Source organism: Pogona vitticeps, chromosome 1, assembly GCF_051106095.1.
Source record: "Pogona vitticeps strain Pit_001003342236 chromosome 1, PviZW2.1, whole genome shotgun sequence".
NCBI classification, from domain to species: domain Eukaryota; kingdom Metazoa; phylum Chordata; class Lepidosauria; order Squamata; family Agamidae; genus Pogona; species Pogona vitticeps.
In genome coordinates this window covers 145,379,780-145,407,312 of record NC_135783.1, presented here as the reverse complement: position 1 = coordinate 145,407,312, position 27,533 = coordinate 145,379,780, and the positions used below count along the sequence as shown (strand labels likewise).

Below are 27,533 nucleotides of genomic sequence, written 5' to 3'. Positions count from 1 at the left end.
TCATTACACTCTTGGGTTTTCCTGACACTTCTTCCCTCTTTTTTTCTATCTGCTGATCTTAACAAGCTGACAGGAAAATCCAAGGGCTTCCCCAACAAGGGGATTGGCCACGCTGGAAGTGGCACACCCCTACCTTGCAAAAGCCGGAGACTTGACACAGATGTTTGAGATAACCCATGAGCATCCAAAAGCATTTAAGTGTCATGGCAAGAGTTAGCTTGCTTGGTTTGGAAATCAGTCTTCAGGACCTGAGCATGGGATTCCTTTAAAGTCCGATTTCACAAACGTGTAAAAATGGCACCAGTCAGCCCTGTGGTACGTTAGACATTGCCAGAAGCTGGACTTTAGCTCTAGCTCCAGCCAATCTCTAACGTCCGTTTCTAGCCTGAGTTTCTGAACAGGCAGCAGGAGAGACACGGACCTAGGTTGGGGGAGGGGGTTAGTCATAAATGTATAATTAATATTGAGTTATCTTTGTATTGAATAATGAATAACATTTCCCAAGGGTGGAGGGCACCTTTCTTCTCAAAGAAGAGAAAAATCACTGTAAGGAAGGCCTTGTCAGTTTCCTGACCTTTCTGACTAAGAAACAGGGTACTGTAAATACCTCACGTGAACAAAGAAACACAAACTCTTCCTTACTTTCTAAAAGCCGATGATTACTGTGCAGTATAAAAAGCCAAGGGAACTTTAGAGAGTCTTTAACGGTTGCACTTCAGGCATCCTCTTTGAAAGATGTCAACAGAATGCTGAGCAGCCGCTGGAGGGAACACTCTCTGCATTTCATATGTCTGAAAAATTGTACCACGAGCATATATATCCCCCAACTGAGCCAGCAGATCTATACAGCAGGACCACAGGATCCTCGGGGAATTGGTTCCAAGTCTCTCCCACCCTGCTATGCTGAAAAATACGAGCACAGAAATGCTATAGTAGCACATTATCTAGTTCTGTCTAATAGACAGTTCTGGTAATACACCATGAAAACGCATATTTCTGAGGCAGTGGTGGTGATTTAATATTTTCAGGCTGCGAATGACCGAAACTACAGATACTGATCCTGCAGAGACGACACTCTTACTGTAAGCACTATTTGTGTCTTTCCAAGCTACTGCAGAGTTATTGCAATGTGACATTAGACATATACTTTTCAGAAGACGATGCCCAGGGACACTGCATTAAGTGGCTTGGTTAGGATTTGGGTTTTCTTGGTCCTGAATTAATCAAACTGCGCCAGAAAGGCACACTTATTCTCTTCTCCTGATATATTACTATTTAAAAGGTGTCTCTGCTTATTTCAGAGGTAATTCTGATGTGCTGATATGGAGGAACGTCACCAATGATATAGCATTCGTTGTTACAGAGATAACAGATTTCGGCATTGATCCACTTACTGTATAGAGTGCCTGGAAAAGGCAGTAGAAGGTGAGATACCAGGCAACTCTTCCAGATCTGAAGGGAGGTAAACACCACAGGAAGAAATAGGACACAATGAGGAAAGGTATACAACCCAGCAACCTAGAACACAGACAATATGACATGCATCAAATATACCTCCAAAGTATTTTGCCACTCAAATGAGCAAAATGACTGAATAGAAACTTGAACCCAGGTCTCCCAAGTTCAGGTTTAACAGTGAGTCTGCCACACCACTTCACACTTGCTATACCCCCTCTATAGACAAGTTAGTTATCTTGCACATTTTGTACAAAATTTAGGTGATGGATGTAATTATTATTTCTACAACTTTGTCCAAAGAGCCTCTTCCAGGAACTCCCTGTTGCCACACCAGGTACGAAGAGTGACACAAGAGACGGTGCCACCTGAACATGGTCTTCCGTAATGATCTTTTGTGTTTCATAAGGCTGGATGATTCCATTAATTTTCATGCCAGGGGCTCCACGGAAACACAGATCAGCTCTTCAGTGGGTAAAATGAAACAAATCCTAAAATGACAGTCAGGGCGATAAACTGCACGTCTGTCAAGCTGGTATAAAGCTTGGAAACGAAAATCCAGTACATTCTAGCTTTGTTATCTGGGAGTGATGAGCAGATGCAATTCATTCCCAGAGCGTGACCCTTGGCTAGAGCAGAATTCTCCAGCATTTTTGTAAAGCAAGCCACTGCACAATGTCACTAGATGACCATGGAGGCTATTAACAAAAACGGGAACGAGCAGACAATGCAGATTAATCCCATCAGAGCAGTGATATTTGCACAGCATTTTCTCACCTATCTACATCCATGTAATGTATATGCTAGCTTATTCAAAGTAGATTAAAGGCGGCAGGAGGTTGGGAGGGATGGAATAGAAAGGAACATTTATTCAGTATATTAACGCTGTAGAGGAAGAAAAACAGTATTAGAGGCCAGGTACGAAAAACTGCAACAGAAGTGGCCATGTTTTATCCATTTCTTGGTCTCAATTGATAAAACATGTACAGGCTCAATATTTAATGAATGTAGAGACATGAATGAGAGGAGATCTTGATACTGGGAAAACCTGTGTACTTCAGAACAGTAACCGCCTGGAGAATTTCACTGAATTACTAGAATCAGCTCCCATGTGTTTTTCTGCATTTTGGTGTAATTTTACGTATTTATGTAAATCATCATCATCATTTGGCATTTTCAGATTCTGTGCCAAATTGTGAAATGATTTTGTTCAGGAGATTCAGCTTCTTTAGATTCCATGAGGACACTGGCCTTCCCACTGGCGTTCTGGACATGCAATGCCATTTCTAGTCTGTAGTGCACTTTATGTTCAGCTGGCTGTTGACAAGGAATGACATGTCAAATGGCAAGAGGTATTCCCAGAAGAGCGTATTGACTTGACCCCGTTAGGTTAAATTAAGTCATCCTCTTACCACAACAGAACCAGCTGTGTGGTAAGTTCAGTTCCTCTTGCCCACACTGAAAAAATATACAAGGGGTGGGATTACAGGGCTATGTAAGCTAGGCCTGACCCTGCACACTTGGACAGGATGGGAAAAGGCTGACTGTGGTAACTAACACTGACCCATAGGATTCCTTTGTGTAAAAAGAAGATTTGACCCAATCAGGAATATGCAGAGATTTTCTCCAAGCTATTTGAATACATGGACAGCAGTGAAATGTATTTTCTATATATAATGGTGGCAAGGTAGGTAGCCACGTACACTGGGGAAAAACCTAACTTACTCAACCTTTTCTTCCTTCCTCACCCCACCGTATTCTGATGTTCTGCAGAGGTCATGTGAACCACCCCACTAGGGCTGCATAGCATTAGTGTATCCCTTGCATGTTATACTGCCTGGAACATCAGTTCACGTGGGGAGACACACGTTTCACATGGGATAATTGAGCACCTGTTATACTCCGATATTTCACGTGCAATATAATAACCAACAACAACAGATTAATGTTAATCATGGAGGCAGCAACAAAAGAACAGCTAAGTCTAGAAAGGCTGAACAACGCAACTGGACCCGGAGTCTGAAACAACTGTGTTTTGGCTCAAAGCCTGAAGAGAATCTAGTCAAGTGAGCCCATCCCAGTTGTGAGTAGAAAGAAGTTTTAGGGGTTCCAACAGCTCGCCCAGGATTCCGGTTACTTAGAAAGAGGTCACTGAAGACATACGGATCTACAATATAATACAAGTTTTATTTACACATATGCACAGGGAGATTAAAGACTACAGTTCTTGGCATCAAGAGTTCCACAGAGATGTTTCCCCATTAGATATATAAGGAAACTCAAAGGGAGCAAAACCAGCTCTCTGTAGCTTTCAACAGAGCCCTAATGTGGGTATAGCGAGGCAACTGCTGGACAATGTGGAGCCAGTGGTTGGGAACTGGATTCTCCACTGTGCCTCCTTGACAGGGGCTGGACATGATGATCCACTGGATCCTTTCCAGCTCTGCAGTTCTAAGATTGAGGCACTTGCCAAGAGACACAAAGCAAAGGATGCAAATCTGTATCTCCCTGTTCAGTTGCTCCTTATCTGGATAAACTCACCAAGCTTAGAGGGGAACAACTGAGCTATTCCATCCTCCACTGTTGCTTCCCACACATGGAAATAAAGCATAAAGCAACAAGACCACGTGGGAGATGTCCCTCCTCACATGTAGGAACTACAGAGAAGTAAGAATCTTGGTGAGGGGTCTGCTGCTCCCTTCTCGACATGGTGAACTTACCCAGGCAGGAATAGAGCTTATACATTCTAACTGAACCAAGTGTTGCAAATTTCAAATGTTATGTGGTCACATATATGTTTGTAGTTTGGTGCTGCCTGTTCCCCCAATCTTTCAACTCTTCTGAGAATAGTTGGTTGACACAGGAGGACGTTTGAAATAGAGACAGATAAGATTGTTCAAGTCAACACTGCTGGGGGACTTGTCATAATATTCCTGGTTCTGTGGCAGCAAGCAGACTCCCCCCCCCAAAAAAAAACCAGGTTAATTTTGTTTATCATTCAACAAATTTCATACATTTACCATTTTAAAGGAGCATATGCAATACTATAGCAGCCACTATGTAAAATGACCGAAGAAATGAAAATCTTTTAAAAATATTTTTTAAGTAGTACATTAAATCTTTGCTTATGCATTGGATTATATATGCAGATCTCATTAGAAAATTAATGTTGTGCTATTATTATTCTCGCTTGTTGTTATTCGTCTACTTACACTTACCCATTAACCAAAATAACAACTGTGAAAGAATAGGGCATAATACTATATACTTGGTTCAGGCACAAAAGTAGCTAGCTGCAGCTCTGCCTTTTAGATCCAGGTCTGGCACAGACTGACTGCTGTCCCACCCACACAATCCCAAACTTTAAAACCACACATTTTATTCAATATATTTGGGGTGCTGGTGAAAGAAAGGTAAAGTCAAGTCATCTTGGTTCCTATTAAGACTCATGAACCTTGCTCTCCAGAGTCCTAGTACATCACTCTATCCATTACACAATGCTTCCTTCCATATGAATGAAAGCGCAAATATGGTTCTAAAAACAGAAAATTATACAATACCCTTGAAGAGTTTACCCAGTTTTTGCTAGACTCCACTGAGGCTTCATAGTTCAGAAGCCTCAATGGAGTCTAGCAAAATTTATGCTTGAGACATTGCTATTCTCTGCAGTGGACATTTATGACATTTTTTTTCAATTCTGAGATATGTTTCCTGTACGACAAGAAAGGCTTCTAACTGAAACATACAAAGTTAAATGGGGAAAGGGGGAGAATCTCCCCTTTTCTTCTCCTTAAACTTAGGAGTAAAGTAGGAGACTATCAACCTATGAAAACCCACTTCTTATCAGAGCCTTAGGGGGGGAAATTGTATGTTTCCACTCTGGTGATCTGTCCTTGCAGAGATAAATTTAGTGCAGTTATCTTTAGTAAACATTTGGTTCCACAAAGGTCCTTTCCCCAGAGATGCTGTTGATAACACGAATCCATCTTACCCCACCATCTTGTAACCTGTTTGCTCCTAGTTTAAGATACAGAAAGCAAACTGTTGTAGATTTTCCCCCCTCTCCAGGATTACAGTTAGAATGGAAAGCTTTGTTTTAAACATACATCTCCTCTAGGAGATAATAGGCTGTTTGAAAAAACGTATTTCAAATAATAACCACAGTTGGCTGGTACAATTTATCTACACTGGAAGCGGCTGGTAAGACCATATGTGGCCAAGAGGCAACATAGTCAAGTGCTAATGGTGGTCAAGTTGCACAAGGATCTATCCAACATACAGCTGGCCAACCACACTCTTCCTTTTCCAGTGAAGACTAGCATTTGCAGATGATACAGTCACATGGAAACACTGCGACAGGAACTGAGTGTCAGCCTCTTTTGAGAGAAGAAAAATGCTTTCTTTGCAATGGGATCATTTGATATCAGGAATGTCTCTTACCTCCCAGTCTAAGGTCATTTTAAATGAGGGAGGGGGCAGAATTGCATGTCCACCAACGAAGAGGGCTGCAATTCAAACACTATATATAAGCCAATGAATAGATGGGGATGTAAATCCATTTGTAAAATGACATGCTATGGCCATAAAACGGCCTATGAGTCAAAAAGTTGTCCTTCTCTGTCCAAGACCCATTTCTGTACTGTGCCTTCAAATTACGCGCAGACCAGACAAGGCTTATGGCAAGCTAAGATTCAAATTATTTGGAGGCTGGAAGGTTGTTCTCTTCATCTACAACTCCCAGAATACCCCATCCCACATGGCCTGAAATTACACGGGCTTCCTTCACTGGGTCCAGTCTCTCCTAACAAAACTACAGGTAATTTTTTTCCCAGCAGCCATCTGGTGACTGAGATATTGTAAGACCCCCCAGCCAGGGGCAGGAAGCTTATGTAGGAGTGCCATCGCTCCGATCTCAATCTAAGGAGACCCAGACTTCTCCCCCACCCTCTCCGCCTAGAAAGGAAAGCAAGGAGGTGAACAACAAAGAACTGGAAAAGTTAAGAGAAGGAAAAGGTCAGAAACACCAAGGGGTTTGAAACCAGAAATGAAAAGGTTAAGCATGTTGGCGTCGGCTGGGGGAGATTTGGCGGGAAAAGGGAGAGGTTCCATAGAGGCAGGGGTAGGAGATATAAGGAAAAGGCGGGAGGACATCCCGGGCGGTTGGGAGATGATATGGGTCCAGGATCCCTGGACAGGGAAATGGGAGCAGGTTAAGGTACCTCATGAAGAGGCCGAACGACGCAGACGACAAGGGTTACAACCTCGCCCTTCTTATTGGGGTGAGACCGAGGCGAAGGAGTGGCGGCGGCATCTAACAGAGGAGTGAGAGGCCGTGGCGAGACCAAGAAAGCATGGCATCTTGCAGAGCTCCAGAAGATGGGAGTCTACCCGGACCGTGGCTGGCCAGTCCAGGAGAGGGTTCCCCATTCTGGGGGTGGAGCGGAGATGAAGAGACCCTACCGCTTCTAGGTCCTGAGAGAGAAGAAGGAGAGCCACTGGTCACAGAGAAGATATTATCTGGACCGTGGGACTTTGATGAAACAAACCCTTTTGTTGCTAAAGCTTGGACACCCTTGCAGTCGAAGTTCAGACGGCAAGAGACCTTAAACCCAGTTCAGAAAGAGGTTGCTGTTAATGTTGAACTGTTAATAAATGAAGACAATGTTGAAGAGTTAAAACCGTCTCAATCTTTATTAGGTGTGACAGAAGCCCCTAATGTCAAACCCTCACAGATATGTTATTGGGCACTTACCATCAATTTTAAGATTTGGCTCTCAGCAACTATTTTCCATATTTAATATCAGTTACTCTAGTTAAAGCACCTATAAAGAATATGGAGTTATGGAGCTGTTCTATAAAGGGTCAGCAACAGTAGCAATCCAGATGTGTTTTTTAAATTACAACTCACCTCATCCATCTCCACTGACTATGCCAGTTAGGGCTGAGAAGAGCTTCAGCCCAACAATATCTGAAGCCCCCGCAAATTGTCCAGCTGTGATAAAAAGAGGCTGAACCCCAAATCTCTTCTGGATGATTTTCTGCCTTTGGCACCACATTTATCTTTCAGTCGCCATTAAATGCTTTTTTCCCTTATAGAAAGTCTTTATTTTTAATTCCCATTGTGTCAGCAAAAACATACAGAATCCTTCTGCTAATGTTTGCTTTTTTGAACATTTTCTACTATTACACCATCCGTGAATAAATTTAGTTTTATGGAAAAGGTGGTATATAAATCAAATCAACCAGCCAACAAATGTATCTAAACCAGACCGCTAGAGAAATCTGACACCACTTTAATTACTGTGGTTCCACAGAAGCTTGGCCTTTTGAGGCACTTAGAAACCTTTGCTGTAATTCAAGGGTACGAAGGAGAGCTCTTTAGCACAGAATTCCACATTAACTTTCGAAATCCCAGTTTTCCCCAGGGCGGTGGTATCAACCTGTCATAGCTGTGTAGTATAGACATACTACAGTATGAATTCCAAGAAATTAATGTGCTGAAAATGTGTATATTAACTTGATTAGCAGTTCAAACTCATTTTAATTGCAGTATCTATCTGTTCCCCATCTCTTGTGTTGGATTCAGATCTCACGACCCTTGTTTCTGTTTGTGCTCAAGTGTGAAATGCTCTTTCTACAGCCGTTTGATTTATAATTGAGAATTTTGGAAAGACAAGAAGGATATTAAAATTGAAGACTGGTATTGTGAAGTATGGGACATTGCATTAAATGATAAATTGACTATGGAACTTAAAATAAAAAGAGGGGAAAAAAGATGTAACAATTTCTATGATATTTGGGGTAAATTTGTGGAATTTGTGTTAGTGAAAGGAAGGGGGAAAGCCTCTAAAGAATACTCAATACAATTTTGGAGAGGTAATCTGTAAGAAAAAAATTATTATAGTAAATAGAGTCCCGTGGGTATGGGGTGCACATTAGAATTTAGTTTATAATAAGCACTATTACTTGTATTTTTTTGTATTTTTGTTATGTATGTGTTCTTTTGTGTATTTTTTGTATAAAATAAAAATTATTAAAAAAAAAAAAAAAAAGAGAATTTTATTTATGTAAAGGGAGATTTTTCCGAAACATCATAAATTATTGATTAGCAACTTGGCAGATAAGCTGAATACAAACAAAAATCATCAGCAAATATGAAATGGAACCAAACTTCTGGCCTGCTTACCAAGGCATGAGTTGGCCAATTTTAGTCCGCTGGCTTTTATTAATAAGAAAGCATGCAAGAGGATCAGCAGCAGCTCCCAATACTTTCCCAATGAATAGCACCCAAGACACATGAAATGAAGGAATCTGGAAAACAAAAAAGAACAAACTCCTGAAGTGAGCCATACGTGCTGAAAGAACTAAACACTGCAAAACAAACTTTTCCAAACATATTCCACCATATGAATGGTTTGTTGTTGTTTTTCTGTGCTCTGTTGCTGTAAAGATATTGTGTTGATAGACAGTTTTACGGTATGTTCTGCACCGGTCTGAGTGTGGAAAGCTGCCTTGGTTGCCTTTTAAGAAAGATTAGATGGAAGTTTCAGCAAGTACATACTGGATACAATCTTCACACTGTTAAATTGTCAGTCATCTGTTAGAAACACACTAGCATATAAAACAGCACCGCAAACCTTCAGCTATGCTCTGTGACAGTTTTCAGGTTTTCCATTAGGTGACAGTGAAACAAAAGGCAATGTAATACATTTTGAGAGCAAAGAATGCCAAATGTGAACTAAAACCTACCTCTTCCTGTGTTTTCATGCAATTTTCAGTGACATTAAGTTCTGTAAAGGCTTGTGCATCCTGTCACAGGAAACTTTCTCTAATCTTTTCTCCCTCCCCTCTAATGCACAGTTCTTTGGGAGATGTGGGACAAAAATGTCCTTCTAACTGTTTTCTTGCTAGCTCCTGCCTGTTATAAATAAATTATAAATAATTTAATAAAAAATTACATTCTGTTGCTTTGTCTAGTAAGTCACACTAAAGTAGGCCCACTGAATCAATGGGCATTTGGTGAGTCAATTCTTCCTCAAGTCCCACTGATTCAAATGGGCTTACTTTAACTGAGACTTACTTCAGTATAGTGAGCTGCAACTAGAGTAGGCCCATTTCAATCAACGGCACTAACAAATGAGAATCCCTGTAGATTCAATAAAGGTAAAGGTTCCCCTTGACAATTTGTCCATGGGTGTCCAACTCTAGGGGCGTTGCTCATCTCCATCTCCAACCCATAGAGCTAGCATTTGTCCAAAGACAATCCTTCGTGGTCACGTGACCAGCGTGACTAGACATGGAATGTTATTTACCTTCCCACCGAGGTGGTACCTATTTATCTACTCGGATTTTGCATGCTTTCACATCGCTAGGTTGGCAGGAGCTCAGACAAGCAACAGGGGCTCACTCTGTCGCGTGGATTCGATCTTACAACTGCAGGTCTTCTGACCTTGCAGCACAGAGGCTTCAGCGGTTTAACCCACAGCGTTAAATGGGCTTACTCTAATATGACTTACTATGGTAAGCAATAAGACTTCAGCCAATGTTACCAATGAGCAATATAAGCAAGCCGAATTAGATGAACATCCAGTTAAAGCAAATAAAAATGGCATTTATTGATTTTTCTGGAGTCCACGCTCAAGCTTCCCAAACTACTTACCTGAGCTATATCTAAGAGATAGATCTGCAGAAAGAATGAGGTGGCACTGCCGGCAACCTGGTTTGGCGCCCCTCCAACGCCATAGCACAATTTGCTGCACACTGAGAGCTTGTCTTCACCTTCGTGGCTGAACTGAACAGGTGAACAAAATCCAAAATCAGTTTATTTGCCGACTGTTCATTTAACCACCAACACACATTTACTATTAATTATTAACGTCCAGCTCTTTTTATGGATTAAGAACAGACAGCTTTTGTTGTTGAACTACTATAGCAGCACTGGTGATGTTTTGTTACAGTTACTGTATTTGCTGTTTCATCCTTTTATAGCCACTAGCAAGAAAACAGGACAATTAATGAACGAGGGAAATTTTCTGGCATCCCTTCTGTACAGTGACAGGAATCACAAAAGAAACTTCTAGGCTTGTTAGTACTGGATGGAAAGGGGTTGTTGCTTTAGTCAGTGGAAGCTGACTCAGGTCCTCAAAATATTTCTCAGCGATGTGCTGAAATTTTAACGCTCCTTACCAGAACTCAAACACTGACATTTCTCACAGACGTTAAAAATTGTGGGAGTAAATTCTCAATCTCAATTGATGCTCCTTTAAAGACAGGCAGAAAATCAGTAAGTTTGAATCCGTTTTTTAAAAGTCCATAAATATGGTTGCCGTAGTAATCAAAACGTTAATTCTGGTGACTAGGTATAGGTCAGAGAAGGCTTACAAACTTACTATATTTCTATTTCTTACACTGTTGATTTTCAAAAACCCTCCCCCCCCCTTTTTGTTCCATTAGAAAATATCCACACCAGCTTTAGGGGGCAGATACATTGGCCATTTACCTCACAATTTATGTCAGATTCAACACTGACAAATTTGAATTAAAACCCACTGACTACACAACATAAATCTCAATGTGGGTGAAGACCATTGTAGAATTAATTGTCTTTCTGAAGCGAGAAACAGTCTTTTTTGGTTCAGCTGGCAGGGGTGGTTGAAATTTATGGCGATCCTTTTGACATAACCTTTGTCCATTTTCTACCAATGTGACCACCTGATCCAAATCAAAGCAACATTAATGGAGGGATCAATTTCCCTCAATGATTTATTTGTTGGTTGGTTGGTTTCAACTCAGCCCTGGAACAGGCTTCTGCTAGAGCACTTAGGAAACCAGGAGAGAGAAGTGGAAATTACGAATCAGCACTTGTTAATACAGTGGTGCCTTGACTTACGAACACCCTAACCTACAAACATTTCAAGTTACGAACAGCTCCGTTCGCAAAATTTTGCTTTGACTTGAGAATGGAACGTTGACTTACGAACAGAAAAAAACGCGGGGAAGGCAGGAAATATGAACTTTCAGTTAACTGTTGGCCAGCGGAGAAGCTGCTTGTCTGCTACCTCGCTCACCTCAGCGGTTAGAGAGTGTGGATACGGAACGAGACTTCAGACTGCCTACTGCCTGGTACTGTACTGACTGTATTTTTTCTTTTTCTTTTTGGATTTTTGACTTTCTTTTTTAAAACATAGACTGCCTGTTCTGGGTGAGTACACTGTATTTACTGTACAGGGGTTTTGCTGCTTGGGGTTGGGCTATGTGGCTAAGTGGTGGTGGGGGTTATGTTTCTGTGCTGGCTGTTGGTCTTAAAACCAGAAAACTTTGCAAAGGTCTGTCTGGCTGTTGAGCTCTAAAATGCATTCTAATCTTTTGGTTGCTTGGTTTAAAATGTGTTGTTGTAAAATGTGTGGGTTTAGCATGTGTGGGTTTAAAATGTGTTTTAGACTCCAAACTCTCCCCCCCCCCACATTGTCTTCTCTCTTTTTGTGCTTAAAAGCATAAACCTTTGCCTGACGGGTCTGTGTGCCCAGTGGTGACCTTCTTTCCTCTTTTCCCCATTGTTCCCTCCCTCCCTCCTTTCCTGCCCTTTTTTTAACCTAAGTTCATCTTAAAAGAATAAAAATTCTCCCCCTAGTGGTAGAGGACAGATTAACCGGTTTTGCATTAGTTCGTATGGGAACGAATGCTTCGACTTACAAACTGTGCCTCGACATAAGAACAAAAAACAGCCGGAATGGATTAATTGGGTTTCAATGCATCACTATGGGAAATGCTGATCTGACTTACAAACATTTTGACTTACAAACATCTTCTGGGACGGATTACCGTAAGTTTGTAAGCCATGGCACCACTGTACCTCGTTACAGCAGATTTTATTCTTGGAGTTCCATGTAAACCGAGCTTTCTGCATCTGCAAATCTGGACAAAACAGCAGTTTCAACCGGGGAATCCTGATTTCCATGGGTGCAAATTACAGCAGATCAACTCATATTTCTCCTGCTGTGCGGTCACATTCTTAAGACTAGTACAGATAAGAGACCTGACCCCAAAACCTCACAGAAGATTCCAGCCTAACAACAGCATAAGATTTACACCCACATAGCTTTCTCACAATGATAACTGTCAACTAGATCTAGGAGGTAACACTCCCCCGGTGTAGCTTCTCCACCTCATCCTAACCCCTCCCTACAAACTAGCTGTTTGGAGTCAGGACACACCTGAAACCATTTCTATAACATTCAAAAGAATCACCGAGGCACATTTTATTATGTTATTTCTTCGTATAATTTGTTTTAGAAGCTCTTATATTTTGCTTGATTGTTACTGATTATTTCTGTTTTTTACATTATTGTTTTATTACCATTTTGTAAACTGCCCAGAGTGGCCTTGGCAGTCAGAGGGTGGTATAAAGATCAAATAAATAAATAAATAAAATTCTTGCTCCTTTTCCTGTTTGTCGGAAGACAATTCAGCTGCAATCCTATTCTCAGCAATAAATTTACTCAGCAATAAATCAACTTGGATTTACTTCTGAGCAGACGATCTCCAGCTTGCTATCTGCATACATGCCAATCCAACTACAGTACAGTGCTTGATATATTTCTTTTAGACAGGGTGACTTCAAACTGTTCTTTTAAAACAGCTCCCAGTTTCAAACTATCCTAGACATATCCACAGCCAGCCTTATAATTGGGCAAGAAAATCAGGCTCTTTCAAGCACCAGATCTGGCCAATAAAGAAAGGTAGAAAATTGCAATTCATAAAATTTTAGTTTATATTCAAAGATTGGTTAAAGAACTATTTTGCCTTTTCCACTATAAGGACTGAAAGGTTGTAGGCCTATACAGTATATATTTTCGTAGACCCAGGATAGGCCTACAACCTTTCAGGTTTAATAGCTGAAAAGCCAAATGGTACTTCACCTAACCAATCTTTGAATACAGATTTAAATTTCATGAACTGCAATTTATATGTTGTCCTTAATAAAAGATATATGGCTATTCTCTTCAAATCCTTGGTCAATTCAAATTGTTTGAATTTCAGATGTTCTCCAATATTGAATCTAATATTATTGACCCACATTTCCAATTAATTATAAAACACTGATTAGCTAGGCGCCTTTCATCACCTTGTCGACAAAGGTCCGCATAGTCAAAGCTATGTTTTTTCCAGTAGTGATGTATGGAAGTGAGAGCTGGACCATAAAGAAGGCTGACCGCCAAAGAATTGATGCCTTTGAATTGTGGTGCTGGAGGAGGCTCTTGAGAGTCCCCTGGACTGCAAGGAGAACAAACCTATCCAATTTGAAGGAAATCAACACTGAGTGCTCACTGGAAGGATAGAGCAAATACTTTGGCCATCTCATGAGAATAGACGATTCCCTGGAAAAGACCCTGATGTTGGGAAATTGTGAAGGCAAGAGGAGAAGGGGATGACAGAGGACGAGATGGTTGGACAGTATCATCAAAGCTACCAACATGAATTTGACCAAACTCCAGGAGAGTTTCTACAGGCAGGAGGGCCTGGGGTGCTCTGGTCCATGGAGTCACGAAGAGTTGGACATGACTTAATGACTAAACAACAACAACAACAAGAGCCTTTGAGGCTAAAGAACAAATAATTTAGTATTTAATAAATAATAATATACACCATTCTAGGGAAATATTGTAATATGGGATAGGATAATTATATTGTACATATTTACAATTAGCAAAAATTAATCTGGTGTGATAAAAATTTGTAAAATAGTAGCCCTTTTCTTGTGTCAACCCTGATTCACATATTTCAGTTTATGAATTTTAAAACTGAACAACATAAGCAAAAAAACAATTAACAGTAATATGAATTGGTGCTTTTTCAGCTATGGCATTGAATTTCAGATGTAGCCAGTCAATTTTATTTATCTATCCACATATGCTTGGGCAGAAAAAATACAAGCATTATCAGAAAGGGCCAGGGCAGTTTGAAAGAAGTGGGAAGGAACTACAGAACATGGGGGTCTCAGATAACATTCCAAAAACGCCTTATCACGGAGACAAAAAGGAACCAATAGGAATATAAGTTTCCCCTTAAACCATCTGGCTTTTACAAAGGAAATATTTATGTTTAGATTCCAGAGTTTAAAGTGGACGTTGCCTTCTTCCAGAAGAAATGGTTTGTAACAAGTTGAAATATTCTCTGGTTATATTCTCAGTTTGCTTATGTAAAATAAGAGCAGGCAATCACAACAAGAATGTCGTGAGTTATTACCTCATATATAAATATGAGTTGTGGGTTTCACATTTTGCAGCCTTTAAAAAATCCAATCATTTTCAGTTTGATTTGCATCCTGTTACTGAAATCCTCATAACTTTAGACATCCTACTCTCACTCTACTTTTATTTACCTATTTCTTTTATGCACAAATTGATGATTAACCATGGACACTACATTGTACTGGAATTCTAAAATACAGCTGCAAAGTTACAGTACTGTAATATCTGCAGTGAATGGGCTTTTAACCATCCACAGTAGAAGTTTATTATCCCGAAGGATATTTTTCTCTCTTCTTAAGACTGTGAATATTTTATCAGCTCATTTTTGTTTAATTTCAAGGATGATTTTCATTCTAACAATTAGCACCACTGATAAGAAAAAAAAAGAAACGCCTAGCAACGTTATTAGCTATCTTGAACACTACTTTTCCAATAAAAAAACACAATAAAATAAATAACAATAGATCAGGGAGTTTATAGCATTTACTCCTGAAAAACAAAAGTGTTAATAACATAGGCGATTCAGAGCCATTTTAGATGAGATTTCTATCACACCACTGCATTGTAGTCAGTAAACCCTTCACTTAAAACTCTGTTCTTCCACCTCTTTCTTTTTTCTTTTTACCACAGAAAATCCATTACTGGAGAAGATATTGAGTGGTTGCATTCTTAATTAGTGCCTTCCAGTTGCTAGCCTGAAGAACGTGAAGTCTGAAAATGCCTGCTACTGGAATACCCTCTTTCCCATTTTCTGCAGGGCTCCAAAGACTCGTCGCAAGCCCTATGAATGAGGAAGGTCAGGAGAAGCCTCAGGAGGATGGTAACAGCTCCTCAGAAAACCCTCAATAGCCCCGCACAATTCTGCTCTACTTCAACGGCTAAAATCCAGCAGTAAGTTGCAAGTATAGAAAGCCCACTGAATCAATGGAACTTACAGGACAGCTGACTGACCAAATTCCCTCTGATTCAATGATCCTTCTTTAGTTGCGACTTACTATTCATTCATTCATTCATTCATTTTTAAAGTACTGCTCATCTGGCCAAGGGCTATTCTGGGTGGTTTACAACAAAATTACAGCAGCAACATAATTAAAATACCAATTCAACAGAATAGAAGATAAAAATAATAAAATAAAAATAAACAATACAATCAGAAAACAGTAAAATACGTTTACTACTGAATTTCAGATGTTGAACGCAATGACTGCATTTGCTTTATCTACAGTGGTGCCCCGCAAGATGATGTTAATCTGTTCCACTGAAATCGCTGTCTTGTGAAAACATCGTCTTGTGAAATGCGATTCCCCATTGGAATGCATTGAAACCCGTTTAATGCGTTCCAATGGGGAAAAATTGTCATCATTTTGCGAAGATCGCCCACAGGGAAGCCGTTTTGCGAAGCGCCAATCAGCTGTTAAAATCGTTGTCTTGCAAAGCATCGGTCCCCCCAAAAAAAGAGTCTTGCGAAGCATGGACTGAAACATCGCCCAGTGAAAATCGCCCATAGGAAACACTGTTTTGCGAGGTGATCGTCTAGCAGGGCACCACTGTATAACTAATTTAGGGTCTGGAAGACCTGCAGTCGTTTATAGTACAGTGACAATGTAATTCTATGCACGTAAGCTCAGAAGTTAGTATTAAATTTAGCAGCAGTGAATAAAGAAGTAATTTTACAGATTAGAAAATGAACATAAGACAGGAATCAGTGGAGGACTACATGATCAGTTCTTGTAATGTAGGGATATGCACACCAGGTTTCCATAGGAATCTTTGATTCGACCAGTGCTTTTTCATTTGTTCTTAAATTTTTTGGAATTAAGAGTAACTAGAGATTTGGTCAAATACAACAAACTGATCAGGATGTTTTTTTTAAAAAATGGATTGCAAAGAATTTGGAAAGATTACCTCCAAACCTAAGGAATGGGTGCTGAAAAGGCAAACAAGATTCAGTGGAAGCAAGTGTAAAGAATGTTAGAATGAATGAATGAATGAATGAATGAATGAATGAATGAATGAATGAATGAATGAATGAATGAATGAATGATGTGCCATTAAATCAATTCTGACTTATGGCAACCTTTTCCAAGGTTTTCCAGGTAGAAAATATCACAAAGCGGTTTGTTGTTCCCTTGTTCTCAGGGTACTTCTGGGCCTGTGACCCAAAGTCATACAGGCTGGCTGTACTTGCAGGTGGCACAGTGGGGAATTGAACTCTTAACCTCTGGCTCAGCAGCCAGATACTTAAACCATTGAGCCAGCCAGCCAGAATAAATCCCAGTACTGTATATAATATTCACACTGATGAGAACTGAGCTGGAAGTGAAAGGTGAAAAAAAGGATCTTGGGCTGGTGAATTTAGAATGGAAATGACCCAGTCTGTGTGGTTTCTGTAAAAAAAACAACACAAAAAACAGGCGAATTCCAACATGATGAGTATAATTGGAAAATGAATTAAATATAAAACTACAGTATGATATTGGCAGTTCTTACATGATGAGACTTAAAACACTGCCTGCAGTTTTAGTAATGACACCTGAAACAAAACGAGCAACATCCTGTTGCATAAATTGATGCCAGTGTAACCTGGATCCAGTAGTAGAAATATGTATTTTAAACCAACAGAAAGCTTGCCATTTTCCCTTTTCAGTTTGGGAGACTCCTGACAGCTCCCTTTTGTCCTGGGGAATCCTTTGGCAGCCTCAGGACCTGCAGAGGTAAAACCTACAGTATAATGGTAAAAAGGTTGCTGGTGGACAAGCTCCGCTGGGATTGGGACACATGACAGAAGTGCATAAAACTATGCACAGGGTGTTAGGCCAGGAGGATCTCCTTCTCTTCTAACACTAGAAGAACCTGGGATCATCCATCTAAGTTAAATATTGGAAGTGTCAACACAAACACTAGTACTTTTCCTTGTGACACATGGAGGAATTTGTTCCCACAACAGGTAGTAATGGCTGGCAACCCAGGAAACTTTAAAATGGGGACATATTCAGGGAAGACGGCCTTATCTCTGGCTACTAGTCCTAATGAACATATAGCCCCTCCAGGATCACAAAGAGAATGGTTTGCTATCAGCGGCTGGGGGAATGCAGTTGCACTCATGCCTTGCTTCGGAGCAACTAGTCGGTTTGCTATGTGAACAGAATACTGGGTTAGGTAGTCCTTTGATTAGACCCAGCATAACTTGTAATCTTAAGTCTCACTGAGTTCCACAGGGTCGAGTTCAGTTACCCCCCAGAAGAAGGGCACTGAAAGCCACCCTTGAGTACTCTCTACCTGGGAAACTCTGGAAAGTGGGGGGGGGGGGGAAGTCGGAGCTGACTTCACCGCAGGTAATTTATTCCTGCTAAGAGTCCCAACCAAAAGAAACTTTCCCTGTCCCTCCCACCGAGGGCTTTGCCTTGGAGGGCTTTCCAGAGCGGCCAGAACGAGGGATGGATGGAAGCGGGACTCACCTGGGCGTCGGGCCCTCCCCCGGCCCTTGGCTCCCCTGGCGAGGGACCGGCCTCCTCCGGGCCTGGCGCGGGACGCTCCCCGTCTCCCGGGTCTGCCATCTCGCGGCGGCTGCCCCAACCCGGCCCGCGGCGCGCTTGTCTAGCCTTGGGGCTTCTTCAGCCCTTCGGAGCCGAAAAGGGCGGAGCCGATCGGCGCCCCGACGGAGCCTTGGCCGGTGAGGGACCCCCGGCGGCTGGTGGCTGTCCTGGCGCGCCCGGCTTTGGGAACCTCCGCATGCTTGGTGCCCTAGGCTGGTATTAGACTGGTCGAGCCTCTGGATGCGACCCGATGTACTCGGAAGCAAGTCCCGCTGAATTTAATACTAGGCACAGAACTCCAACCTCGACACACACACACACCCGGGGGTTTTGCCAAGTCTCTTTCCATTCAGCACCGAAATGCAAGGTGTTAACTTGTGCTCAGATCCGGCGTTGGCTTCCCGCTTAACAGCCCCAGCCAGGATTGTCGGAACGAGGGTCTCTGGGGCTAAGAAACGGGCCCGCTTCCCTCCCCCTTCCCCCGCCCCGCCAGCAAGTTACACGATCTTCCCAATCGCCCCTTACTTCGGTACCACGAAGGCTCCTCCGTGGCGCCTCCTTACTGGAGAGGAAGCCCTATTAAAGACAGCGCGGGCTTGTTTGCAAGCCTTTGGGTGGAAAACGGCGTTGTCGCACACTCAACCTGGCAGGAAATCTCACTGAACCAGAGTGGAACTGGTGTGTGACTCCGTACTCGCAGGAGTGAGGCGCCTCTTGGGACGAATCGATTCGAATTCAGAATTCGCGGTTAATTAACTCTTCGAAGTGGCGCGCGGGTTGTTAGTGGCGCGGTTTCCCCACGGAAGAGCCGTGCCGCCCTTAGATCGATCCACTGGTCTGCCTCTTGGGCCTCATCCCTTTCCCGCTTTCCTTTAACCCAAAAATCATTTTTGGAAATGTGGAAATTGCAGTTGCTGGGACTTTGAAGGGTCGCACGAAATGAAATCCGTATCAGAAACCTAAGTGAATAAACTTGTGCAAATGTACAAGGAGATCCCCCTGTATTCTGTATAGAGCTGCTGCTAAATTATTGTGCACTGAACGGTAGTTTTTCAGAGACAAAAGGGATTAGATGTTTACCGGCCATGTTAGACTAAAGTGTGCGTGTGCACGTGCGTGTTCGGGGCCATTTCTCGTCAGCCTGTTTCTCTTTTCTCCCTGGTGCAGACCTGTTCTTTTCTCACGTGAGGAAAGAATCGGTCAGTCTCTGTAGACGAGTATTTCAAATTACCATCAAGTTACAACCAAGTTACCATCAAGTTACAAGGTACGGCTGCGGGAGGGAGAGGAGAAAAAAAAACCACCACCGACAGAACATTCAGGCTTAGAACAGTGCTTTTAATATTCGTTTTGTCGACAAACTTCAACCTCAATAAATACAAATAGTTCTACAAATAGCCCCCTTGTAAATATTGTGCCTCATCCTTCCAATGTAAGCATTATACCTAAAATAGCTTTAAAACAAAACAAAAAATCAGAACATATTTGTGCTTACAATGACGAACAACTCTTGTTTAACAGTAGCCAGTAGGGGAATTATGAAAACCTCTACTTTGGTAAAATCTCATTTAACGCGCTTCAAATACTGGAATCTCGTAGTTCTCTAAGGCTACACTCCTCTAACCAAAACGTAAGCCCCTTCAAGTTATATGGGACTTATTTCCTATTAGGCACATATAGGATTGCTTTGCAGGCTGCATTCCTTGATTGCAAGAGGGCAAAATTTAAACAGCCGTTCTGTTCATCCCACCTTCTAATTATGTGATCATTAGTCAGAATACGGCTCCAAATTGGTTGGGCAGACCATGTCACAAATGCTAGAGAGGGACATGCAAACCATCATTTCTTCCAAAACCAAAAGACTGGAGGATGGGAATACTTGAAGGAGACAAGATGCAAGCACCCCATGAAGATTATTTTCTGACCTCTTATCAGTTAAAAAAAAACAAACACCTTTTTTCTTTTAACACTTCTGTTAACACCATGATATGGTGTTTTTTCCATGCCAAGTCAAGCTGTTTTCCAAGAAATGCACAGACTATTTAACCTAAATTGAATGTGTAGCTTCTTCAAACAACATCCTGCTAGTCTTTTTCACTTGTGCAAAGGAAGGAAGGAAACTGCATTAAGGCACTAAATTCAGACAGGTATTATGAAACAGATCTTATATATAAGGTTTGGAACAATATATCACCTTGATGAATGTCCTAGTTTAAATTAATGCATAGGTAAAAGTTCACATAATAGAGTTGTACATAAATTGAGATGATTATCAATATATCAGAGAAACCATTCCATCTCTTTTTTCCATACAGTACTTAAAAAAAGTTCTTCTCACACACAAAACTTGCATATGGACAGGCACTTATTTTCTGTGGATCTACTATAAACAAGATACAGCATCAATTGCTTTGACAAGCACATCGCAGTTGCCCTGTTTCCCCGAAAATAAGACCTAACTTGAAAATAAGCCCTAGTATGATTTTTCAGGATGCTCATAATATAAGCGCTATCCCAAAAATAAGCCTCAGTTAAGTGAAACCCCGCCCTCCACCATTGTGCAGCAACCAGAAAAAAGACGACATGACTGCAAAATAAAACATCCCCTGAAAATAAGTCCTAATGTGTTTTTTGGAGCAAAAATTAATATAAGACCCTGTCTTATTTTCGGGGAAACACGGTAGTACAGAGCCAAACACAGAAAACCAGCAATATTTTCTAACTGCTGAAAAAATTAGCAGACTGGATAATTCTTTAGATTATTGTATGCTTCCTTTATAACAAAACATTCAGTTTTAAAAATCAGTACAACTGATACATAGTCAATATACTAACAACTACATGTATGTCTTTATGTAAATTACATTTACAAAGAGAGCATATATACATACATGCAAGTCAGCATATTACTGTTTATATGGACTCAATGCCTCTTTCACTCTGCTTTTGTAAAGAAAAGCAGTCTGTGCATGCTCAAAGTCAAGGTCACCCAAGATAAAATATCCTACACGGAAGTGGGAAAGTGCATTTACCTTAGAAAGATTTGTGAGGTGCAGTAAGTGCCTCCATCTGTTTCATTGTAAGAACATGCCACCAAGACTTTGTCTAGAGGGGCGGGGTATAAATTCAATAAAAGTAAAGTAAAAGTAAATCAGGTCAAGGATATAAGTAAGATTTTTCATTTTCATTTTTAACTGAGAAATTAAGGATTTTGTTCTTTATGTAAAATAATGTAGACAAATATAGTCTTTTTTTTTCTACAAAAAGAGGACTTATTTACAACATAATTTGATCTCGAGTAGTTATGCTGCAATGTGCTTTAATTATTATTTTAAAAACTGGCACACAGAAAACCCTAAATGAATAAACAATTCATATTTCAATACTGCTTAAACTTTTGGAGGCAGTATAGGCCTGGTGATCAAACTTGAACTGAAAAGAGCAGAGCAGTGGAGAGACCCACAGGCAGCAAACAACCTCATTCAAAAAGATTTCCCAGATTGCTTTAGCTGGACAGAAACCACCATGTTAGTTTCTCTCCTTTTGAAAAAAACAAAAAAACACCTCTCTCTCCACAGTCCATGGCCATGAAATACTGTCCACCTGCTCCAGGGCTGGCACCCATTCTCCCACCACCCATGTTATCAGAGGTCTTATTTGGATCCTAAGCCTCGTAATGTGCCCAGGTCATGCTTCCTAATCTGCCCCCTTTCTGTTTCTACCACAAGAGTTCCACCACTGGTTAGGGCTTCAGAGGTTTGGACAGGAACTGAGAAGGGGAGTTAGCTCTCCCCTTCTGTGCACAGATTGACCTGTCCTGTGGGCTACTGGAGTGTCGACTTAAAGACCACAGGCTTGCAACCTAAATAGTGAAGATTAGATCAGTGGTTCTCAATTTTGGACTGTAGCTCACAGAACCCATGTCTAGCACAGATGGTGGCGAAGGCGTCTGTGAATTACAGTCCAAGAACACCTGGGTTACACTTGGGTGTTTTTGGACTGCAACTCCCAGAAGCCTTTGCCACTAGCTATGCTAGTGGGGACGTGGTGGCACTGTGGGTTAAACCGCAGAAGCCTGTGCTGCAGGGTCAGAAGACCAAGCAGTCGTAAGATCGAATCCACGCGACAGAGTGAGCGCCCGTCACTTGTCCCAGCTCCCGCCAACCTAGCGGTTCGAAAGCATGCAAATGCAAGTAGATCAATAGGGACCACCTCGGTGGGAAGGTAACAGCGTTCCGTGTCTAAGTCGCACTGGCCATGTGACCACGGAAAGATTGTCTTCGGACAAAACGCTGGCTCTATGGCTTGGAAACGGGGATGAGCACCGCCCCCTAGAGTCGAACACGACTGGACAAAAATTGTCAAGGGGAACCTTTACCTTTACCTATGCTAGACATGGGTTTCTGGAAGTTGCAGTTCATGAACACCTGGGTTACTCAAGGTTGGGAACCACTGGTGCAGACAATTACCCACACTGTTACAGCTCTTGTGGCTAGCATATATTCCCAGTGTGGGTTTAACCAGAAATACTGTATTCTGTAGCCACTACCTCATCTTCAGTGTATGTGTCTTATCTTAGCTGCTTACAGCACAACAAGCTCATTCTTAGATAAAAGAGACAGCAGTCACAGTTCTTCAATAAGTAAAAGGGCTTCCCTATAAATACCCAGTCTCATTGATACCAATATGAGGCAGCTTAGACTCCTATTAAAGGTCCTTCTGCTGGTCACTATACAAAAGCAACCTGCAGATGACACTGAGGAAAAGGGTCCCTGGATAAGCCCACAACTCAGGGAAACCCATTGTGAAGGTGTGGAGAATAAGAGTGTGCCGTCCGCAGAAGTAAAAGTGGAAAAAGAGGATGAAATAAAGAGTCAACGAGATAGTGGCGAAAGTAAAGAAGAAAAGGGAAAGGAAACAGAAGAGAAAGAGGGGGAGGTGAAGATAGAGGTGTGTTTGGCAGACGAAGAGTGGGAGGAGTCTGAAGTGACAGTTGGAGGGGGGTATAAGAACGAAGAGGGGGTGGTGTGGTTCAGTTCAGTGGTGGAGGCTTATGAGAGGAAGAAGAGGGAGGACAGACAGAGAGCTTTTGAAAGGGTTCGCTACCAGGGGTTATTAAGAGATTTTCCCCATTTAAAAGAAGGTGGCTTGTTACCCGATCCACCTACTGTGACTGAGACTTTCCTGCGTAAATTGGTAAAAGAGTGGAATGTAATTGTGGCGCCCAGAGAGCTAGAGATTCAACGCGAACGAGCCTGGATGACAGCTGAGGAGCACGAAGGTCCCGACGAGAGAGGATGGTACCGACACAAGTGTTGTGGGACCATTTGTGCCATGAGGAGTCTCCCTCCTCCTCAGAAGGAGCCGCGGGGATCTTGTGGGATCCACCGCCTGTAACTCCCTGGGAGTTTGACCAAAGTTTAAATGTTATTGGAAATGGCCTGTTGCCAAGTTTGAAACCGTTAAATCCTTTTAAAGATGTGCAGGAGGGAGAGGAGATGAATAAAAGTTCCACTGTTAACGTTATACGGACTCAGTCTGACTTATTTTCCGCCGAAAACAAGGGGCTGCCTGAAGGAAAGGACCAACTTTCTTGCACCCATCAAGTGTGAGGTAGTTCCCACTGCAACTGGCACCAAATAACCTACAAAGCAGTGTGAAGTGCACTAGAACCTCAGAAAAACACTAATCGGTTTTAAAAAAGATTAGAATCTTACTACTTTTACTGCTGGTGTTAAGTCCAACAGTGTAAATCTCATTGGTAAATTGCTAATAGTGAAGAAATTGGTGTTTGTATCTACATCAAGCGCCAGTTGTGTAACTTGCTGTGTGACAAATACAAGCATTGATTTCTTAACTGCCAGCAAATTGCCACTGATATCTATATGTCAAGGAAATTATGGGGGAGTGAGTAGGTAATAAGATTCTGACCATTAAATATGTTAAGAAAGAGTCCAAAGTCACTCGTGCTGTCCAGACATCAAGCAACCCCTTTTATCTGCCAGAAGACGCTATATGCCTGCCTTTTTGGTAGGCAGAATGCCCCACTAAGAATGGAAAGTGGCAAATCAGATCAAGTTTTCCCCATTCTCCAGTGGTATCCTGACTGCCAGAAGGAAAGTAAATAATGTGTTCTGAAGGCGGGATTCCAGTCTGTTTCTGACTAACATTCACAAAACTAGAGGATGGAAAGTAGTGTGACAGCTTCTGGTTTAACATCTTTCCTGTTGCAAGACTGAATGTAGGAAAAGCACATTTATGATTTAAAAAATTGTACTTAGGTATACAGCTCAATTTCAGCCTCTCTTCTGACTGATCCTATCTAAAATGGGAAATAGATAAAAAAGAGATGGGGGTGAAATAAGTGAGGGAAATCTTGTTAAAATCCTATCTGCCAACCAGGCTGACTCCGAGATGGAGTCTTGGGAAGCTGCTGCCATTGTTACGCAGCGGAAATCCTGTTGTGTTGCTACGCACAAGGTGTAACTTTTGGATGAAATTTACCTCAAGTTAGGGAATCTCCATAGCCATTAGCTATTGCATAGTGGGTTGCATAACTCTGTCTGCAACAGGTAATGTCTATGGAGATTTCTTGACCTGAAGTAATTCTCCTCCAAAAAATTATACCTTTTGCATAGCAACACAACAGGATTTCAAGTCAGTGTCTGCAAGTGGACGCTCCTGAGGTCTAAAAAAAGGAACATTCCCAGTTTTCTATATAATGCCACGTTAATAACACACAAGAAATACTTGGCATTTGTGAACACTAACAAACATTTAGGAACATATATGCCCAATTGTACTGACAGTAGAAACAGGCTGGCCCACTTCATTGGGTTGGCTGTGAGCAGCTGCCATTTGGCTCCTTCCCTCCTTCAGCACCCATTTTACTATGCAACTATGGAGGGGTTTGTGCCTGTATTTGTTTGGTGCCCTCCTGCCACCATTTTCTTCCTACCTATTTTCCTCTGGTATTCTGTAGATTAGATTGCAAGCCTGTAGACAAGAGATTATTGTTTTCTTAATGTTTGCGTAACATCAAAAGTAATGAAATAAATCAATAAAAATCATTATTGTCATTCAGAGCAGAGGACTTAACTAACAGCAAAAAAGAAAACTACCTGGTATGTATAAGACAAATAAATCTGATTATTCTAGATGAGCTTTCTAATACTAAGCTGAATTACGAATTTGCTGTATAACTCCATGTTCATGTTACCTGTCAACCACTTCAAGCATGTCACAGTCCTCTCATTAAGACTCCACATGTCATGATCCATGAGACTGACTGTTTGAAATTGTTCCAATGTGCATCATATTGAAGCTGTAGTTCTTGAGCTGATTTGTTCTGACATTCTGGGCAGAACCACTGCTCTTTCTTCCAGTCTCATAAACTAGCACTGCAGGCCTAAATGCACTTACTCATATGTACATTCTACTGAAAGCAATGGTGTTTAGCTCAAACCAATGATTTGATACTGGTTAACACAGAGATCTTTTTCTTGTGGCAGAAAATAAGACAGTGCAATCTAATACTATCTATTCAGAAAAATGTCACTACATTCTGTTGGACTTGCCCTCAGGTACGTGTATGTAGAGGATGGCTTACATGTCTTGTTTAATTCAGACATGAATTGGTAGGTTTTCAAGGAAAGCAGCAGCTATTACAAAACATAGAAACTTGTTAACGAAGATGGAGAGTTTTAACAAAAAAGTGAGTTATTAGTTCTAAACGTTAGTATCAACCTACTATAAAATCTGTAAATGTGGCATTTCATGAGCAAGACAGCATACTGGGCGATACAGCAAGAACAAAACTGAGTAGTAGTTTGGTGTTTTGTTTTTTCCCAAAATAAAGTGCAACTCTTGTCCAGTAACCAACTCAAAGTGCAAACAAAGCCTAGGATTTTCACCAGATTCACTAGAATGTCTCTTCTCTAAACTAGCAAAGCTACCAGGTTGATAGCTCAGAACAACTGGTCTGGTGAGATATTGCCTACCCTGTTTCCCCGAAAATAAAACCTAACCCAAAAATAAGCCCTAGTATGATTTTTCAGGATGCTCATAATACAAGCCTTACACCAAAAATAAGACCCACTTAAGTGAACTCCTGCCTTCCACCATTGTGCAGCAACCAGAAGAAGACGACATGACTGCATTTGAATAAATATACTGTAGATTGCTGTACATGAAAAAAGTAAAACATTCCCAGAAAAATAAGCCCTAATGTGTTTTTGGAGCAAAAAGTTATATAAGACCCTGTCTTATTTTCAGGGAAACACGGTATTACATTCCAGCCAGGCCACTGTTTCAAAAAAGAACAGAAGACCCCATTAGAGCAGACTTTGTACAGCCCACACTATATGCCCATTCAGAGTCGGGCTGTAGCTGCCACGCAACAGATATTGCTTTTTGTTTCTTTTTGGTTTTAACTAAAGTAGAGCTTCACTAACAGATAGCTGCTGGGCATGGTGAAACAAACTCAACCAGGCTACTGTTTAATGGGTACTGTCCGACTTTTTTTTTACAAGACTTCCCTGCAGCAGCTCTATTGTGGTGCATTTTAGGCCATCTTGCTGCTGAAGGCTAGGGCAAACTCCTGAAAGGCTCACTGTTTTTTTTAAGTCTCTGAACAATAACAGCATTTTTTAAGTTAGCTTCCTCCAGCGTGAGAGATTCATCCAGCAACTCCCGAAAAGGGAGTGATGTTGTCAGCATGAAGGGATTTCTTCCAGGTTGTCCTTGGTAATTTGTTATGAAGTCTCTGACATGGCTTATTCTAAGAAGAGAAACAAAAGAAATTAGACTTAAATGAAAAGAGGGCTGGTGTTTTAATCCAGAATGTTGAAAGAACAAACACTGTGGGGTGTGAGGTACTTCAAGAACATAGGTGTTTGACAGATCAAAGAATTCTTCAGCCTTTTTTCTTTTGGGTGCGTTACCCCCAGACTGCTCAACGAGCAGCAGCTAGACACCCATTAAATCTAATGACCTGCAGATGCTGTGCAAGTTGGCCACTTGGAGAATAGTTTGCCTTGTTGCCCCCTCCTTCACAGCATGTGGAAGTGATCTGCCACATGAGAATCCTGTAAATAAATCCATGAGGCATCTGCCACTTGGATCACATATAGGGAAAACAGAAGTCCTCTTCTCTAGATCAGCAGTTTATAAGAAGAATGATGAAGTGGAACAGCTGAGTGAACAAAACTCCCCACTGAAAGAATTCTTTCTTCAACCTGAGAATTTGCACCACTGGGGCAACCCACTGAAAGCAAACAGGGTCGTCCTTCAC

The 27,533-nt window shown here is 41.4% G+C and overlaps 2 protein-coding genes across 3 annotated transcripts in view; both read right to left on the bottom strand.

Annotated features, from left to right (window-relative positions):
- The window catches only part of MFSD2B (MFSD2 lysolipid transporter B, sphingolipid), a 44,602-nt gene extending 26,191 nt beyond the window's left edge, over positions 1 to 18,411 (bottom strand). For both annotated transcript variants that reach the window (XM_073002274.2, XM_078391045.1), the window contains exons 1-4: positions 18,164 to 18,411; positions 10,115 to 10,246; positions 8,642 to 8,766; positions 1,395 to 1,518 (exon numbers count right to left, since the gene is read on the bottom strand). In XM_073002274.2, coding sequence (XP_072858375.2) covers positions 1,395 to 1,518; positions 8,642 to 8,766; positions 10,115 to 10,246; positions 18,164 to 18,262 — 480 coding nt within the window. In that variant the 5' untranslated portion in view covers positions 18,263 to 18,411. The remainder of the gene's footprint in view (positions 1 to 1,394; positions 1,519 to 8,641; positions 8,767 to 10,114; positions 10,247 to 18,163) is intronic.
- A 6,663-nt stretch (positions 18,412 to 25,074) lies between these two features.
- Positions 25,075 to 27,533, bottom strand: part of UBXN2A (UBX domain protein 2A) — a 46,372-nt gene continuing 43,913 nt past the window's right edge. The window contains exon 7 of the mRNA XM_073002278.2: positions 25,075 to 27,020. Coding sequence (XP_072858379.2) covers positions 26,828 to 27,020 — 193 coding nt within the window. The 3' untranslated portion in view covers positions 25,075 to 26,827. The remainder of the gene's footprint in view (positions 27,021 to 27,533) is intronic.